The sequence below is a fragment of the Heterodontus francisci genome, chromosome 16 (assembly GCF_036365525.1).
Source record: "Heterodontus francisci isolate sHetFra1 chromosome 16, sHetFra1.hap1, whole genome shotgun sequence".
NCBI lineage: Eukaryota > Metazoa > Chordata > Chondrichthyes > Heterodontiformes > Heterodontidae > Heterodontus > Heterodontus francisci.
In genome coordinates, this window is record NC_090386.1 from 95,550,276 (window position 1) to 95,568,636 (window position 18,361).

An 18,361-nucleotide genomic window follows, 5' to 3' on the forward strand; every position below is an offset into this window, starting at 1 on the left:
TGAACCCAAGTGGTTGAGTATCAGCTTATGGGTTATCTCCTCTGTCAATTTAAACCCTTCCAACTGGCTCTTACCTCGAGGGCCTGTATCACCAAGGTCTCCCGATGGTCCAACCAATCCTGGTGGGCCTCGTCTGCCCGGGTGGCCAACTCCACCCTTCGGCCCTGATGGGCCTGGAGAACCAGTGGGGCCGCGCCTTCCTATCATTCCAGGGGCCATTGGCCTCCTCAGATTATTTGCTAACAATGCAATTTGATCTGGAAGAAGAAATAAAAAAACAAGAAAATTCAACTTTGTCATTAAGTTTTTTAATGTTTTAAGCAAAATTTCTATTATCATATGATTTCAGCAGTTGGTTCACTTCAGACTCTTCACCTCTGTTACAAGGCAAGAGGAAAGAACTTGGCTGGGGCTGGATTTTATGCAGGTGGCGGGGAACCCCGCCTTGGTTGTTCTGGAGGACACCCAGCCACATTTTACAGTGCTCAGACAAATAACTGCCTGGCACCAGGGTCCCCGGCCCTTTAAGGACAGGGATCCCGCCGCCAAGACCTGCTGGCCAATCAGAGGTCTGACAGCTCAACAATCTCAGCAGTGCAACCAGGAGCGGTGACCACTGCTGGTACTGCAGAAGACCCAGGATCAGCGCTCGAGCCTGACAGCAGACCCCAGCAAGGGGAGGTGGGGGGGGGGGGGTGGTATTGGCACAGGGGCGGCCTTTGCTGTCAGGGCCCCTCCGTGGGCCACAGATTGCCCAAGCAGGAAGGGATTCCCCCCGCCCCCTCATCCCGCAGGGAGGCTGCCCGGGTTAATTTGCCACTTAAGGGCCTCATTTAGCCTCTGGGTGGGAAGGCCGCCATACCACCCTGCCTGTCCCTAGAGGACTGATAAAATTCAATCCATAGAATGCCTTTTACATCTTCAGAATGTCTCAAATGCGTCACAGCCAATGAGTTACTTTGCAGTCTGGTCACTGTTGTGTTATTTTTTCCAAGCAAGCACAGTAATACACAATGTCCCACAAAACAGGAATGAGATGAATGACCATGAATAATCTGTTGTTGATGGTGTTCACTGAGAAATAAATATTGGCCAAGACATCAGGAGAACTGGCATGCTCTTACATAAATAGCATCCACCTGAGAGGAAAGATGGGGCGTCAATTTAACATCACATCAAACAGATGGTTCCTCTGACAATGCAGCACTCCTTCAATACTGCACTGTGATGTGTCAGCCTAAATGATGCGCTTAATTCTTGGAGTGGAGCTTGAACACACAACTTCTTGACTCAGAGGTGAGGGTCTACCCTAAGCCAAGGCTGACACTCAAAATTTATTACCTCACTACTCCAACCTGGGACTTGTCCTGCTGAACAACTCATTACATTCCTGAGTCCACACTAATCTGGTGCTCTGTTTAAATTGGGAATACTGGGTGAAAGATCCAGGCTGGACACCACCAAGGTAGAAAAGAGTAGGAAAGAAGATGAGATCAACCAAGAAACAGAGATTAAATGGCACCAAGCTTAGTGTTTATAGATTGTAGGAAGAATAAGGACCGAGAGAGGCATGGAACCCAGGTTTGAAGTCCTGACAATTGATGCTTTATACTAGGAGATGATGAGTTAATCCTTGATCTCAGCAGGTTGTGTATTCAATGAATAGAATATGTAATGTAGAGAAACAAGAGAGGAAATTTCAGAAGAGGACAGCAGTTTTCAATGACTGAGAGCAACATGAAAGTTTGTGGAGGAGTGAGGCTGGAGGCTAGATGCCCTTTTTCTTAAATCCTATCTCGGAATGTGGGAGAGGTGTTGAAGAGCCATCCCAGATATGGGAGCAGTTTTTAAGTCTTGACTGGACTTGGATTTTTAAAAGTTAAGATGTACTGTGAAGAAGGAAGGATCGGCAAAGCAGATTCCTCTTGGAAGTTTGAGCGATGGGATGTGTCATTTCACTATCGCATGTCAGAGGCCCGATATAACAATGCAACACAAGAATTTAATTTGCTGGTAAGGCTCAGAATTATGTAAATCGGTCATTTAAATTGTATGTTTCTGTAAAATAAGTCCAGCAGAAAATTAAAGATGCATTTTCTTTTTGTTCTAACTTGGAACAAAACTATATACTTTGGGTTTCTCATTGACTTAATTTTGAAGTTTCCCAAGTACTGGGGACTGGTTTTTCAAATTCCTAACGGAAATTTTGGACTATTTCTCAGGAAGAGACATACTCCCATTTTGAAATCTGTCTAAGCAATGTTATATCACTTCTCAAAATAGCAACATCAAGATTTTGAATTTTAAATAATATTTTCTTCACATTTCAACCATAAGTGTGTCCTGGAGACAAACTGGCCATGGGAAATAACAGATTTTCATTTCAATGCTGCCCTATATTCCATGTACAAAATTAAAACTTGCACAGGGTGCACAAAAACGTTATCCACATACTTAACTTCTTTTTGTCCTGATTTTAGTCACACTCAATGTTTCAACATTTACCATTGTAAATTGCTAACATTTTCAATGCAATTTTGCCAAGTTAACACACACAGTGGAGTTGCAAGTGAAGTTACTTTGGCCACTAGGCAACTCTGCGCAGTCAGAATCTGAAGTTCTTACATAGAACTTACGGCACAGAAACAAACCATTTGGCCCAACAGGTTGGGAGTTGGGAGTCTTTATAATCCCAACTCTGTCACCGAATTATATAAAAACCAAAAACATATTAAACAACTGACCAGGGGCAATGTTATAAGAACATAAGAAATAGGAGAGTAGGTCATACGGTCCCTCGAGCCTGCTCCGCCATTCAATAAGATCATGGTTGATCTTCTGCCTCAACTCTACTTTCCTGCCCTATCCTCATATCCCTAGATTTCCTTAGCATCCAAAAATCTATCAGTCTCAGTCTTAAGTATATCCGATAACTAAGCATCCACAGCCCTCTGTAGTAGAGAATTACAAAGATTCTGGATTCTTGGAATCCCTTTAAAACATGTGCCACTCTTCCATGACTCAGTCAATAAAATAGATCTCACTACCATTTCTACTCACAGGTGAAGAGCCAGGAACTGAGTACATAGGAACATAGGAAATAGGAGCAGGAGTAGGCCATCCGGCCCTTCGAGCCTGCTCTACCATTCAACTAGATCATGGCTGATCTTCTACCTCAACGCCATTTCCCGCGCTATCCCCATATCCATGTCTTTAATATCCAGAAATCTATCGATCTCTGTCTTGAACATACTCAATGACTGAGTCTCCACAGCCCTCTGGGGTAGAGAATTCCAAAGATTCACCACCCTCTGTGTAAAGAAATTCCTCCTTATCTCAGTCCTAAACGGTCTGCCCCTTATTCTGAGACTGTGCCCCCTGCATCTAGGCCCCTCAGGCAGGGGAAATATCCTTCCTGCATCAACCCTGTGGAGCCCTGTAAGAATTTTGTATGCTTCAATGAGATCACCTCTTCTAAACTCTGGAGAATACAGGCCAAATCTCCTCAATCTCTTCTCATATGACAATCCCACCATCCCAGGAATCAGTCTGATGAACCTTCGCTGCACTCCCTCAATGGCAAGTATATCCTTCCTTCGGTAAGGAGACCAAAACTGTACACAATACTCCAGGTGCGATCTCACCAAGGCTCTATACAATTGCAGCAAGACTTCTTTACTCCTGTCCTCAAATCCTCTTGAAATAAAGGCCAACATACCATATGCCTTCCTAATTGCTTGCTGTACCTGCATGTTAGCTTTCAGCGACCCATGAACAAGGGCCCCAAGTCCCTTTGGGCATCAACACTTCCCAATCTCTCATCATTTAAGAAATACTCTGCATTTCTGATTTTCCTACCAAAGTGGATAACTTCACATTTTTCCACATTATATTCTGCCATGTTCTTGCCCACTTACTTAGCCTGTCTAAATCCCCTTGAAGCCTCTTTGTATCCTCCTCACAACTCACATTCCCACCTAGTTTTATCTCATCAGCAATCTTAGAAATATTATGATTGGTCCCCACATCCAAATCATTGATATAGATTGTGAATACCTCACTAGTCACAGCCTACCAACCTGAGAATGACCCGTTTATTACTACTCTCTATTTTCTATCCGTTAACCAATTCCCATTGCATGCCAGTATATTACCCCCAATCCCATGTGCTCTAATTTTGGTTACTAACCTCCTGTAAGGGACCTTATTGAAAGCCTTCTGAAAATCCAAATACACCACATCCACTGGTTCTCCTTTATCTATTCTATTAGTTACATCCTCAAAAACACTAACAGGTTTGTCAAACATTGTTTCCCTTTCATAAATCCATGTTGATACTGCTCAATCCTACCATTATTTTCTAAATGTCCAGTTATCAGATACTTTATAATAGATTCTAGTATTTTCCCTTATTACTGATGTAAGGCTAACAGGTCTGCAGTTCCCTGTTTTCTCTCTCCCTCCTTTCTTAAATAGTGGGGTTACATTTGCTACCTTCCAATCTACAGGAACTGGTCCAGAATCTATAGAATTTTGGAAGATGATCACCAATGCATCCACTATCTCTGCAGTCACCTCTTTCAACACTCTGGGATGTAGATCATCAGGCCCAGGGGATTTACCATTTTTCAGTCCCATTAATCTCTCCAGTGCTACTTTTTTAATAATATTATTTTCTTTCAGTTCCTCATTTTCGCTAATCCCTTGTTTTTTTTAGTATTTCTGGGAGTATCCACCACTAATAGCTCACCCATTACTAAAATAGAGAACACCTAAGAAATTAAAAAGTAAGAAATTGCTATATTTCTGCACATCTGTATTCTTTTGGGCCTCCTTATCTCGAGAGACAATGGATACGCGCCTGGAGGTGGTCAGTGGTTTGTGAAGCAGCGCCTGGAGTGGCTATAAAGGCCAATTCTGGAGTAACAGGCTCTTCCACAGGTGCTGCAGAGAAATTTGTTTGTTGGGGCTGTTGCACAGTTGGCTCTCCCCTTGCGCCTCTGTCTTTTTTCCTGCCAACTACTAAGTCTCTTCGACTCGCCACAATTTAGCCCTGTCTTTATGGCTGCCCGCCAGCTCTGGCGAATGCTGGCAACTGACTCCCACGACTTGTGATCAATGTCACACGATTTCATGTCGCGTTTGCAGACGTCTTTATAACGGAGACATGGACGGCCGGTGGGTCTGATACCAGTGGCGAGCTCGCTGTACAATGTGTCTTTGGGGATCCTGCCATCTTCCATGCGGCTCACATGGCCAAGCCATCTCAAGCGCCGCTGACTCAGTAGTGTGTATAAGCTGGGGATGTTGGCCGCTTCAAGGACTTCTGTGTTGGAGATATAGTCCTGCCACCTGATGCCAAGTATTCTCCGAAGGCAGCGAAGATGGAATGAATTGAGACGTCGCTCTTGGCTGGCATACGTTGTCCAGGCCTCGCTGCCGTAGAGCAAGGTACTGAGGACACAGGCCTGATACACTCGGACTTTTGTGTTCCGTGTCAGTGCGCCATTTTCCCACACTCTCTTGGCCAGTCTGAACATAGCAGTGGAAGCCTTACCCATGCGCTTGTTGATTTCTGCATCTAGAGACAGGTTACTGGTGATAGTTGAGCCTAGGTAGGTGAACTCTTGAACCACTTCCAGAGCGTGGTCGCCAATATTGATGGATGGAGCATTTCTGACATCCTGCCCCATGATGTTCGTTTTCTTGAGGCTGATGGTTAGGCCAAATTCATTGCAGGCAGACGCAAACCTGTCGATGAGACTCTGCAGGCATTCTTCAGTGTGAGATGTTAAAGCAGCATCGTCAGCAAAGAGGAGTTCTCTGATGAGGACTTTCCGTACTTTGGACTTCGCTCTTAGACGGGCAAGGTTGAACAACCTGCCCCCTGATCTTGTGTGGAGGAAAATTCCTTCTTCAGAGGATTTGAACGCATGTGAAAGCAGCAGGGAGAAGAAAATCCCAAAAAGTGTGGGTGCGAGAACACAGCCCTGTTTCACACCACTCAGGATAGGAAAGGGCTCTGATGAGGAGCCACCATGTTGAATTGTGCCTTTCATATTGTCATGGAATGAGGTGATGATACTTAGTAGCTTTGGTGGACATCCGATCTTTTCTAGTAGTCTGAAGAGACCACGTCTGCTGACGAGGTCAAAGGCTTTGGTGAGATCAATGAAAGCAATGTAGAGGGGCATCTGCTGTTCACGGCATTTCTCCTGTATCTGACGAAGGGAGAACAGCATGTCAATAGTCGATCTCTCTGCACGAAAGCCACACTGTGCCTCAGGGTAGACGCGCTCGGCCAGCTTCTGGAGCCTGTTCAGAGCGACTCGAGCAAAGACTTTCCCCACTATGCTGAGCAGGGAGATTCCACGGTAGTTGTTGCAGTCACCGCGGTCACCTTTGTTTTTATAGAGGGTGATGATGTTGGCATCGCGCATGTCCTGGGGTACTGCTCCCTCGTCCCAGCACAGGCATAGCAGTTCATGTAGTGCTGAGAGTATAGCAGGCTTGGCACTCTTGATTATTTCAGGGGTAATGCTGTCCTTCCCAGGGGCTTTTCCGCTGGCTAGGGAATCAATGGCATCACTGAGTTCCGATTTGGTTGGCTGTATGTCCAGCTCATCCATGACTGGTAGAGGCTGGGCTGCATTGAGGGCAGTCTCAGTGACAGCATTCTCCCTGGAGTACAGTTCTAGGTAGTGCTCAACCCAGCGGTCCATCTGTTTGCGTTGGTCAGTGATTATGTCCCCCGATTTAGATTTGAGGGGGGTGATCTTCTTGATGGTTGGCCCAAGAGCTCTCTTCATGCCATCATACATTCCTCTGATGTTTCCGGTGTCTGAGGCCAGCTGAATATGACTGCATAGGTGTTGCCAGTAGTCGTTTGCGCAACGCCTAGCTGTTCTTTGTGCAGTACTTCTGGCTGCTTTAAGTGCTGCGGATGTTAAATCGCTGGGGGCTTTCTTGTAGTTCAAAAGTGCAATGCGCTTAGCGGCTATGACAGGTTCCAGCTCTTCATTATGAGATTGAAACCAGTCTGCATTTCTCTTCGCACTTTTGCCGTAGGTGGTCAAAGCTGACTCATAGATGGCGTCTCTGATGTGGGCCCACTTGGTCTCAGCATCCCCTGTGGGAGTGTTTTGAAGGGCTGTTACAAGTGAATTTAGAAATTTTTGTAACAGCTGTGGGTGAGAAATTCTGCTCGTGTTGATGCGCGGGTGGCCCTTCTGCTTGGAATGATGCAACTTCTTTGGTCTGAGTCTAACCTTGCTGCACACCAGGGAGTGGTCGGTGTCGCAGTCCGCACTGTGGAAGCTGCGTGTGATTTGAACACTGTTTAAGGCGGCTCGCCTTGTGACAATGAGGTCTAGCTGGTGCCAACGACGTGATCTTGGGTGCCTCCATGAAACCTGGTGACAGGGTTTAGTGTGAAAGAACGAGTTGGTGATGCAGAGGTTATGATAGGTACACAACTCAAGCAGTCTCTGCCCGTTCTCATTCATCCTTCCAACGCCATAGCGCCCAAGGCAGGAGGGCCATGAGTCATGGTCGGCCCCAACCCTGGCATTAAAGTCCCCCAGCAGGAATAGGTGTTCGGTGTTGGGGATGCTGCTAATGATGTTATGGAGTTGTTCATAGAACTGTATTAAAGCTCTGAAATCTATATGCACTTCCTGTCAACTTTTTCCATAATGAATTCCTATGAGAATGTTTAGAATGGCTTTGTAACTGATCACACTGTCATGACATTCTACTGCAAACGGAGGCATTGCAGTGTCACCACTGGCAGGAAGATGTCATTACAGCATGCTGCGTGAACATAGACAGTTTTCATTAAAAGTGTGGAAATAGGAATTTATGACAAGAATATGCCCTCTAGCCCTGTTTCACCTGACGTCCGCACTATGGCAGCAGAGATAGTGGACGCACTGGTTGCAATCTTCCAAAATTCCCTAGCTTCCAGAACAGTCCCAGTGGATTGGAAGGTAGCAAATGGAATACTGCTACTCAAGAAAGAAAGGAGAGAGAGAAAACAGGAAACTATAGGCCATTCGGTCAGTCGTTAGGAAAATGCTGGAATCCATAATTAAGGAAATGGTAACAGTGCACCTAGAAAATCATAATATGATCAGGCAAGTAACAGTGATGAAGTAACAGTGAGGGTTGATGAGGGTAGTGCGGCTGATGTTGTGTATATAGGCTTTCAAAACCTGTTAGATAAAGCACCACATAACAGACTCATTAGCAAGATTTTGATAGCACTAATAAGGAGAAACTGTTTCCAGTGGGAGAAGGGTTGGTAACAGGAGAACACATTTTAAGATAATTAACAAAAAAACCAGAGACAACATGGGGATAAAGTGTTTCATGTGGGATGTGTTATGATGTGGGATGCACTGCCTGAAAGGCTGGTAGAAAGAGATTCAATAATAACTTTCAAAGGGAATTGGATACATACTTGAAAGGGAAACATTTGCAGGGCCACAGGGAAAGAGCAGAGGAGTGGAATTAATTGGATAGTTCTTTCAAAGAGTCGGCACAGGCATGATGGGCCGAATGGCCTCCTTCTGTGTGGTATCATTTCCTTGAACATGGAAAGGGAAATTGTGTTTGATAAATTTATTAGAGTTCTGTGAGGATGTAACTAGCAGGGTAGATAAAAAGGGAACCAGGGAATGTAATGTATTTGGATTTTCAAAAAGCATTCGATAAAGGTGCCACATAAGAAGCTGTTACACAAAATTAGAACTCGTCGGGGTAGCACAATATATTAGCATGAATAGAGGGTTGGTTAATAGACAGAAAGCAGAGAGTAGGAATAAACAGGTCAATTTCAGGCTGGCAGGTTGTAATTAGTGGAGGGGTGCAAGGATCAGTGCTAGGCCCTCAGCTATTTTCACTCTATATTAATGACAGATGAAGGGACTTAGTGTAATGCATCTAAGTTTGCTTACAAAACTAAGTGGGACTGTAAGCTGTAAGGAGGACAGAAAGAGGCTATGAGGGATATCAACAGGTTAAGTGAGTGGGCAAGAAGGTGGCAGATGGTGTATAATGTGGGGAAATGCAAGGTTTATCACTTTGGTAGAAAGAATAAAAAAAACACAAAAAAATTTTATCTGGTGAGAAACTATTATGTGCTGGTGTTTGGAGGGATTTGGATGTCCTTGTACAAGAAACACAGGAAGTTAATATTCAAGTACAGCAAGCAATTAGGAAGGCAAATTGTATGTTGGCTTTTATTGCAAGCGGTTTGGGTGCAAGAGTAAGGAAATCTTGCTGAAATGGTATAAGACTTTGGTGAGACCACACCTGGAGTACTATGTACAGTTCTGGTCTCCGTAAGGAAGGTGTTGCATCTCTGCCCCTGATCGTACTAAATAACACCCCACTGGGAGTGGTTAGCAAATTCTGCTACCCTGGGTTCACAGTTACAGACAATCTGTCCCTTGATGCAGAGCTTGATAAACACATAGGGAAAGCAGCTACCACCTTTGGCCGACTTGCGAAATGCGTAAGGGATAACACCAGATAAGATGTAACCCATTTGCTATATGAGGCAAGGGAGGAGATAACAGGGGCTCTGGCACAAATTTTCAAATCCTCTGGCCACAGGAGAAGTGTCAGAGGACTGGAGGACAGCAAATGTGGTACCAATATTCAAGAGGGGCAGCAGGGATAAACCAGGTAATTACAGGCCGGTGAGTCCAACATCAGTGGTAGGGAAACTACTGGAAAAAATTCTGAGGGACAGGATTAATCTCCACTTGGAGAGGCAGGGATTAATCAAGGATAGTCAGCATGGCTTTCTCAGGGGGAGATCATGTCTAGCAAACTTGATTGAATTTTGCGAGGAGGTGACTAGATGTGTAGATGAGGGTAAAGCAGTTGGTGTAGTCGACATGGACTTCAGTAAGGCTTTTGATAAGGTCCTGCATGGGAAATTGGTCAAGAAGGTAAGAGCCCATGGGATCCAGGGCAATTTGGCAAATTGGATCCAAAATTGGCTTAGTGGCAGGAGGCAGAGCATGATAGTCGAGGGTTGTTTTTGTGATTGCAAGCCTGTGACCAGTGGTGTACCGCAGGGATCAGTGCTGGGACCCTTGCTAATGTAGTGTACATTAATGATTTAGACGTGAATATAGGAAGTACGATCAGTAAGTTTGCAGATGACACGAAAATTGGTGATGTCGTAAATAGTGAGGAGGAAAGCCTTAGATTACAGGACGATATAGATGGGCTGGTAAAATGGGCAGAGCAGTGGCAAATGGAATTTAATCCTGAGAAGTGTGAGGTGATGCATTTTGGGAGGACTAACAAGGCAAGGGAATATACAATGGATGGTAGGACCCTAGGAAGTACAGAGGGTCAGAGGGACCTTGGTGTACTTATCCATAGATCACTGCCATAGGCAGCAGCACAGGTCGATAAGGTGGTTAGGAAGGCATATGGGATACTTGCCTTTATTAGGCGATGCATAGAATATAAGAGCAGGGAGGTTATGATGGAGCTATATAAAACGCTAGTTAGGCCACAGCTGGAGTACTGTGCACAGTTCTGGTCGCCACACTATAGGACAGATGTGATTGCACTGGAGAGGGTGCAGAGAAGATTCACTGGGCTGGAGCATTTCAGCTCTGAAGAGAGACTGGATAGGCTAGGGTTGTTTTCCTTAGAGCAGAGAAGACGGAGGGGGGACCTGATTGAGGTATACAAAATTATGAGGGGCATAGATAGGGTTGATAGGAAGAAACTTTTTACCTTAGCGAAGGTGTCAATAACCAGGGGGTATAGATTTAAGGTAAGGGACAGAAGGTTTAGAGGGGATTTGAGGAATTTTTTTTTCACTCAGAGGGTGGTTGGAATCTGGAACACACTGCCTGAAAGGGTGGTAGAGGCAGGAACCCTCACAACATTTAAGAAGTATCTAGATGAGCTTTTGAAACACCATAGCATACAAGGCTATGGGCCAAGTGCTGGACAATGGGATTAGAATAGATAGGCGCTTGATGGCCGGCATGGACAGGATGGGCCGAAGGGACCTTTTCTCTGTTGTATAACTCTATGACTCTATGGCCAAGCTGACTGTTAGGACCAAGCTGATGGTTTATACGGCCTGTGTTCTCAGCACCTTGCTGTATGGCTGTGAAACATAGGTGACTTACAGCTACCAGGAAAAGAAGCTGAATAATTTCCATCTTCGCTGTCAGCAGCACATTATAGGTATATCCTGGCAGGACAAAATCACAAATGTGGCAGTCCTCTCAAACAGAGGCAGCTTTGGTGGATCGGAAATGTCCGCAGGATGGAAGACGGTCACATACCCATAGACCTTCTGTATGGTGAGGTCGCCAGGGTCAGATGACAAGTGGAGCGCCCAAAGCTCCGCTTCAAGGATGCTTGCAAGTGTGACATGAAGGCCCTAAATGTCAACTATCACAGCTAGGAGTCACTGGCTGGCAAAAGAGGGAAATGGCGACACATCCTGTGGACTGGTGTGCACTACCACGATGACCAGTTGCTACAGCAACTTGGCAACAGGCACCAACATCGGAAACGACAACACACAGTGTCACTTGGCAGCTTCACTTGCAGCACTTGTGGCAGAACCTGCCTCTCAAGGATTGGCTTTCACAGCCATCAACAAAGGTGCACCAAGAGAAGACACCGACCTAAATGGATTGTTTGCTGTGTATCCATCATCTTTCATAGATGGAAGGATGCCAACCAAGGGAAGGATATACTTGCCTTAAAGAGGATGCAGCAAGAGTTCACTAGATTGATTCCTGGGATGTGAGGGTTGTCCTGTGAGCGGAGAGTGAGTAGAATAACTTATACTCGCTGGAGTTTAGAAGAATGAGAGGTGACAGTGGTGTAGTGGCAATTTCACTGGACTAGTAATAGATGCCCATGCTAATGCATTGGGTACAGGGGTTCAAATCCCATCATGTCAGCTGGGGAAATTTAATTAATTAATAACAATTAATTAATAGAAGTCTGGAATCGAAAGCTACTCTCAGTAATGGTGCCATGAAACTATCATTGATTGTTGGAAAATCCCATCTGGTTCACTAATGTCCTTCAGGGAAGGAAATCTGCTGTCCTTACTTGGTCTGGCCTACATGTGACTTCAGACCCACAGCAATGTGGTTGACACTTAACTGCCCTCTGAAATGGCCAAGCAAGCCACTCAGTTCAAGAGCAATTGGGGATGGGAAACAAATTATGGTCTTGCCAGTGACACCCACATCCCAATAAAGAATTTTTAAAAAACTGAAACATAAGATTCTGAGAGGGCTTGACAAGGTAAATGCTGAGAGGTTGTTTTCTCTGGTTGGAGAGTTTAGAACTAGGGGCATAGTCTCAGGAGAAGAGAATGGCTATTTAGGACTGAGATGAAGAGAATTTTTTGGAATTCTTTACCCCAGAGATCTGTGGATGCTCAGTTATTAAATATATTCAAGAGTGAGATTGATAGATTTTCGGATTCTAAGGGAATCGACGGATATGGGGATTGGGCAGGAAGGTGGAGTTGAGGTTGAAGTTCAGCCGTGCTCTTATTCAATGGTGGAACAAGCTCAAAGGGCTGAATGGCCTAATTCAACTCCTATTTCTTATACATACTCGATATCTGAGCCTTCGCACCCTCTGGGGCAGAGAATTCCAAAGATTCACCACCCTCTGAGAGAAGAAATTCCTCCTCATCTCAGTCGTAAATGGCCTGCCCCATATTCTGAGACTGTGTCCCCTGGTTCAAGACACCCCCAGCCAGGGAAAACATTCTTCCTGCATCTACCCTGTCAGGCTCTGTAAGAATTTTGTATGTTTGAATGAGATCACCTCTCATTCTTCTAAATTCCAGAGAATAAAGGCCCAGTCTATTTAATCTTTCCTCATAGGACAATCCCGCCATTCCAGCAATCAGTTTGGTGAACCTTTGTGTTCAGAATAAGGGGCAGGCCATTTAAGACTGAGATGACGAGGAATTTCATTACTCAGATGGTGGTGAATCTTTGGAATTCTCTACCCCAGAGGGCAGCGGAAGCTCAATGAGCGTGTTCAAGACAGAAATCGATAGATTTCTGGATACTAATGATATCAAGGGATATGGGGATAGTGGGGAAAAATGGCATAGAGGTAGATGATCAGCCGTGATCTGTTTGAATGATGGAACAGACTCGACAGGCCAAATGGCCTACTCCTGCTCCTATTTCCTATGTTCCTATGTTGTTCCCTCTAAGGCAAGTATATCTTTCCTTAGGTAAGGAGACCAGAACTGCACACAATACTCCAGATGTGGGCTCACCAATGCTCTATATAATTGCAGTAAGATATCTTTACTCCTATACTCAAATCATCTTGTAATAAAGGCCAACATACCATTTGCCTTCTTAATTGCTTGCTGTACCTGCACGTTAGCTTTCAGTGACTCATGAACAAGGACACCCAAGTCCCTTTGAAATTCAACACTTCCCAGCCTCTCACCATTTACGAAATACTCTGTATTCCTGTTTTTCCGACCAAAGTGGATAAACTCACATTGCTCCACATTGAATTCCATCTCGACACCCAACCTGTAACACCATGGGAAAGTGACTAGTCATAAAGACAATTCTGAGTGAAATTGATCTCTGGACTACTAGCGGAGATCAATTTCACCCCAGTTATATTATATTAAGTGTGCCTATGCAATTATCCATCAAAGGATTAAGATGATTGCTAAACAGCTTATAACGATAACTACTTTATATGTTACATATGACAATGAATGCACAGTACAGAAACAGGCCATTCAATTGGTTCGTGACGGCATTTATTCCCTTTTCGAACCCCCTTCCAGCTTATTACATCTCATCCTATCAGCAGAACATCTATTCCTTTCTCCCACACATGTTTATCTATGCTATTCACCTCAACCACTCCCTGTGGTAGAGAGTTTCACATTCCAGCCAGTCTCTAGGGAAAGAGGTTTCTCCCACCTGAGGTAACAGATTACCCCTCTGTATGTGAATTTATATCCTTTTTGCAGTCTTCAGTTGACACAGCTGTCAGTGAAACATTAATTAATGCATAGTAACTGAATAAAGGATGATGAATATACACTGTGCTAGCTTAAACTTACCATTGATCAGGTTGTGACAGAGTTCCCGGATTCGCTGCTCACTTGCTAGTTTACCCTGTCAGTGAGTGAGAAAAAAGTGTAGCATTTAATCAGTTAACATAAAAATGGGTATCTGGAATAGATATCGCACGGGGCTACAGTAAAGGAGGAAGCGTATAAACAACCAATGTAGAGTGGGATATATAGAGATATGAACATCTGGTAAGAAATAATGAAAAAGTCGTTCAACAATACCGACATCCATATTAATCTCCTTGCATATGAAAAATTTATTCTGTGTGATACACAGGGTTTAGATCAGGCCATTAGAATTCTGCACGCCCAAGCTAAACATGCAGGATGTATTGTCAGGTTAATACAATTTTAAAAAGAGTAAGACTTGCATTTATATAGTGCCTTTCACAACACGAGGACATCCCAAGTGCTTAACAGTCAATGACATACTTTTGAAGTGCAGTCCCTGTTGTAAGGTAGGAAATGCAGCAGCTAATTTGTAGACAACAAGATCCCACAAACAGCAACATGATAATGACCAGATAATCTGTTTTTGTGATACTGGTTGAGGGATAAATATTGGGCAGGACACTAGGGAGAACTTCCCTGTTCTTCTTTGAAATAGTGTCATGGGATCTTTTACATTCACCTTAAAGGGCAGACGGGGCCTCGGTTCAACGTCTCATCTGAAAGACGGCATCTCCAACAGTGCAGCACTCCCTCAGAACTGCTTCGGAGTGTCAGCCTTGATTTTTGTGCTTAAGAAGCATCGAAGGATCTGTGTAAAGAATTATGGCCTAGTTTGGAGGCAATGCGTCTGAGTTAGCTTGCTATTAACCTGGAAAGAGTGTGAATATTTCAGACCATGCTAAATCATCTTAGTTTAATGAGACTGTCTATATTCAGCTGGAATGCAGAATCCATGGTGCACCATTGGCATCTCTTGAGGTAGAAGCATTTGAAGCTGTAATTATGGGTGACGTTAATCTACATACAGATTGGGCAAACCAAATTAGCAATACTACTGTAGAGGAGGAATTCCAGGAGTGTGTACGTGATTTTTTTTGGACCAAAACGTTGAAGAACCAACAAGAGAACAGGCCATCCTAGACTGGGTATTGTGTAATGAGAAAGGATTAATTAACAATCTTGTTGTGTGGGGTCCCTTGGGGAAGAACGACCATAACATGATAGAATTCTTCATTAAGATGGAGTGTGAGAGAGTTGATTCCGAGACTAGAGTCCTGAATCTAAATAAAGGAAATTATGAAGGTATGAGGCGCGAGTTGGCTATGATAAAGGGTTGACAGTGGATAGGCAATGGCTAGCATTTAAAGAGCGCATGGATGAATTACAACAATTGTTCATTCCTGTCTGGCACAAAAATAAAACAGGAAGAGTGGCTCAACCATGGCTTATTAGATCCAACGAGAAGTATAAAATGGCCAGAACAAGCAGAAAACCGGAGGATTGGGAGCAGTTTAGAATTCAGCAAAGGAGGACAAAGGAATTGATTAATAAGGAGAAAATAGAGTATGAGAGTAAGCTTGCAGAGAACATAAAAACTGACTTCAAAAGCTTCTATAGATATGTGAAGGGAAAAAGATTAGTGAAGACAAATGTGGGTCCCTTGCAGTCAGAAACTGGGGAATTTATAATGGGAAACAAAGAAATGGCAGACCAATTAAATACGTACTTTGGTTCTGTCTTCACAAAGGAGGACCACAAATTACCTCCCAGAAATGTTAGGGAACATAGGGTCTAGTGAGAAGGAGGAACTGAAGGAAATCAGTATTAGTAGGGAAATGGTGTTAGGGAAATTGATGGGATTGAAGGGCGATAAATTCCCCGGGCCTGATAATCTACATCCCAGAGTACTTAAGGAAGTGGCCCTAGAAATAGTAGATGCATTGCTGGTCATTTTTCAAAATTCTATAGACTCTGGAATAGCTCCAATGGATTGGAGGGCAGCTAATGTAACCCCACTATTTAAAAAAGGAGGTAGAGAGAAAAGAGGGAATTATAGACCGGTTAGCCTGACATCAGTAGTGGGGAAAATGCTGGAGTCCATTATAAAACATGTAATGGCACAGCACTTGGAAAACAATGACAGGATCGGACAAAGTCAACATGGATTTATGAAAGGGAAATCATGCTTGACAAATCTACTGGAATCTTTTGAGGATGTAACTAGTAGAATAGATAAGGGAGAACCAGTGGATGTGGTCTATTTGGACTTTCAGAAGGCTTTCGATAAGATCCCACATAAGAGATTAGTGTGCAAAATTAAAGCACATGAGATTGGGGGTAAGGTACTGACGTGGATAGAGAACTGGTTGGCAGACAGGAAACAAAGAGTAGGAATAAACGGGTCTTTATCCGAGTGGCAGGCACTGACTAGTGGGGTACTGCAGGGATCAGTGCTAGGACACCAGCTATTCACAATATAAATGATATAGATGAGGGAATTACATGTAATATATCCAAGTTTGCAGATGACACAAAGCTGGGTGGGAGTGTGAGCTGTGAGGAGCATGCAGAGAAGCTCCAGTGTGATTTGGACAGGTTGAGTGAGTGGGCAAATACATGGCAGATGCAGTATAATATGGATAAATGTGAGGTTATCCACTTTGGTGGCAAAAACAGAAAGTCAGATTATTATCTGAACGGCGATAGATTGGGAAAGGGGAGGTGCAGCAGGAACTGGGTGTTCTTGTGCACCAGTCACTGAAAGTATGCGTGCAGGTGCAGCAGGCAGTTAAGAAGACAAATGGTATGTTGGCCTTCATAGTGAGAGGATTCGAGTACAGGAGCAAGGATGTCTTGCTTGAATTATACAAGGCATTGGTGAGACCACATCTGGAGTATTGTGTGCAGTTTTGGTCTCCTTATCTGAGGAAGGATATTCTTGCTATGGAGGGAGTGCAGTGAAGTTTCACCAGACTGATTCCTGGGATGGCAGAACTGACGTATGGAGAGAGATTGGGTCGATTAGGCTTGTATTCGCTAGAGTTTAGAAGAATGAGAAGGGATCTCATAGAAACCTACAAAATTCTAACAGGACTAGACGGACTAGATGCAGGAAGGATGTTCCCGATGGCGGGAGAGTCCAGGACCAGGGGTCACAATCTAAGGATAAGGGGCAAGCCATTTAGGATTGATATGAGGAGAGATTTATTCACCCAGAGAGTGGTGAACCTGTGGAATTCTCTACCACAGAAAGCAGTTCAGGCCAAATCATTAAATATATTCAAGAAAGAGTTAGATATAGTTCTTAGGGCTAAAGGGATCAAGGGATACGGGGAGAAAGCGGGAACTGGGTACTGAGTTTGGATGATCAGCCATGATCGTATTGAATGGCGGTGCAGGCTCGAAGGGGCGAATGGCCTACTCCTGTTCCTATTTTTCTATGTTTCTAAACACAAGAATCACAAGGCAATAATATCAGAATTGATGGGTTTAGAACAACTCATCTGATGTTGCTTACAAACTGTTCCTCGAGATATTCCTCCAAGATAACTGGCAAATAAACCAGCGGCGGCGGAAATGAAGAAAAAGATTTTTACATAAGGAGTTATTGTGATCTGGAATGCGATGCCTGAAAGGGCAGTGGAAGCTGATTCAATAGTAACTTTTAAAAGGGAATTGGATAAATACTCGAAAACGCCTTTAATGTAGAAAATGTCCCAAGTCACATCATAGGAGCGTTATCAAAAACAACTGGCACTGAGCCACATAAGGAGATATTAGAAAAGGTGAAAAGAGATAGGTTTTAAAGAGCAAATTGAAGGAGGAGAGGCAGAGAATCAAAGAGGCGAAGAGGATCTAAGAAGCTGATGGCAGAGCCGTCAATGGTGGAGCGATTAAAATCGGGGATGCGCAAGAGGCCAGAACTGGAGAAGCGCAGAGATCCCAGGCAGTTATAAAGCAAGAAGAGAATTTGAAAACAAGGATGACAATTTTAGAATAAAGGCAAAAAGGAGGAATTTGCAAGGCTACAAGAAAAGAGAAGGAAGAGTGAGACTAATTGAATAGCTCTTTCAAAGGACTGGTACAATCACGATGGGCTGAATGGCCTCCTTCCATACTGTATGATTTTATGGAATTAGCAGCTTCCATGCATAAGGGCTCTGCACTCATAAGATCTGTCTCATGCCAGACAAGTGTGAGTGCTGGAAATTATTGGGAAACCTACTGTATGAAATGGCTCAGCTTCATTATCCACTACATTAAGAGCGCAAC

The 18,361-nt window shown here is 44.0% G+C and overlaps 1 protein-coding gene across 1 annotated transcript in view; it reads right to left on the reverse strand.

The window, feature by feature from the left end:
- Positions 1–18,361, reverse strand: part of col9a3 (collagen, type IX, alpha 3) — a 98,653-nt gene that overhangs the window by 23,111 nt on the left and 57,181 nt on the right. The window contains exons 14-15 of the mRNA XM_068048592.1: positions 14,126–14,180; positions 75–257 (exon numbers count right to left, since the gene is read on the reverse strand). Coding sequence (XP_067904693.1) covers positions 75–257; positions 14,126–14,180 — 238 coding nt within the window. The remainder of the gene's footprint in view (positions 1–74; positions 258–14,125; positions 14,181–18,361) is intronic.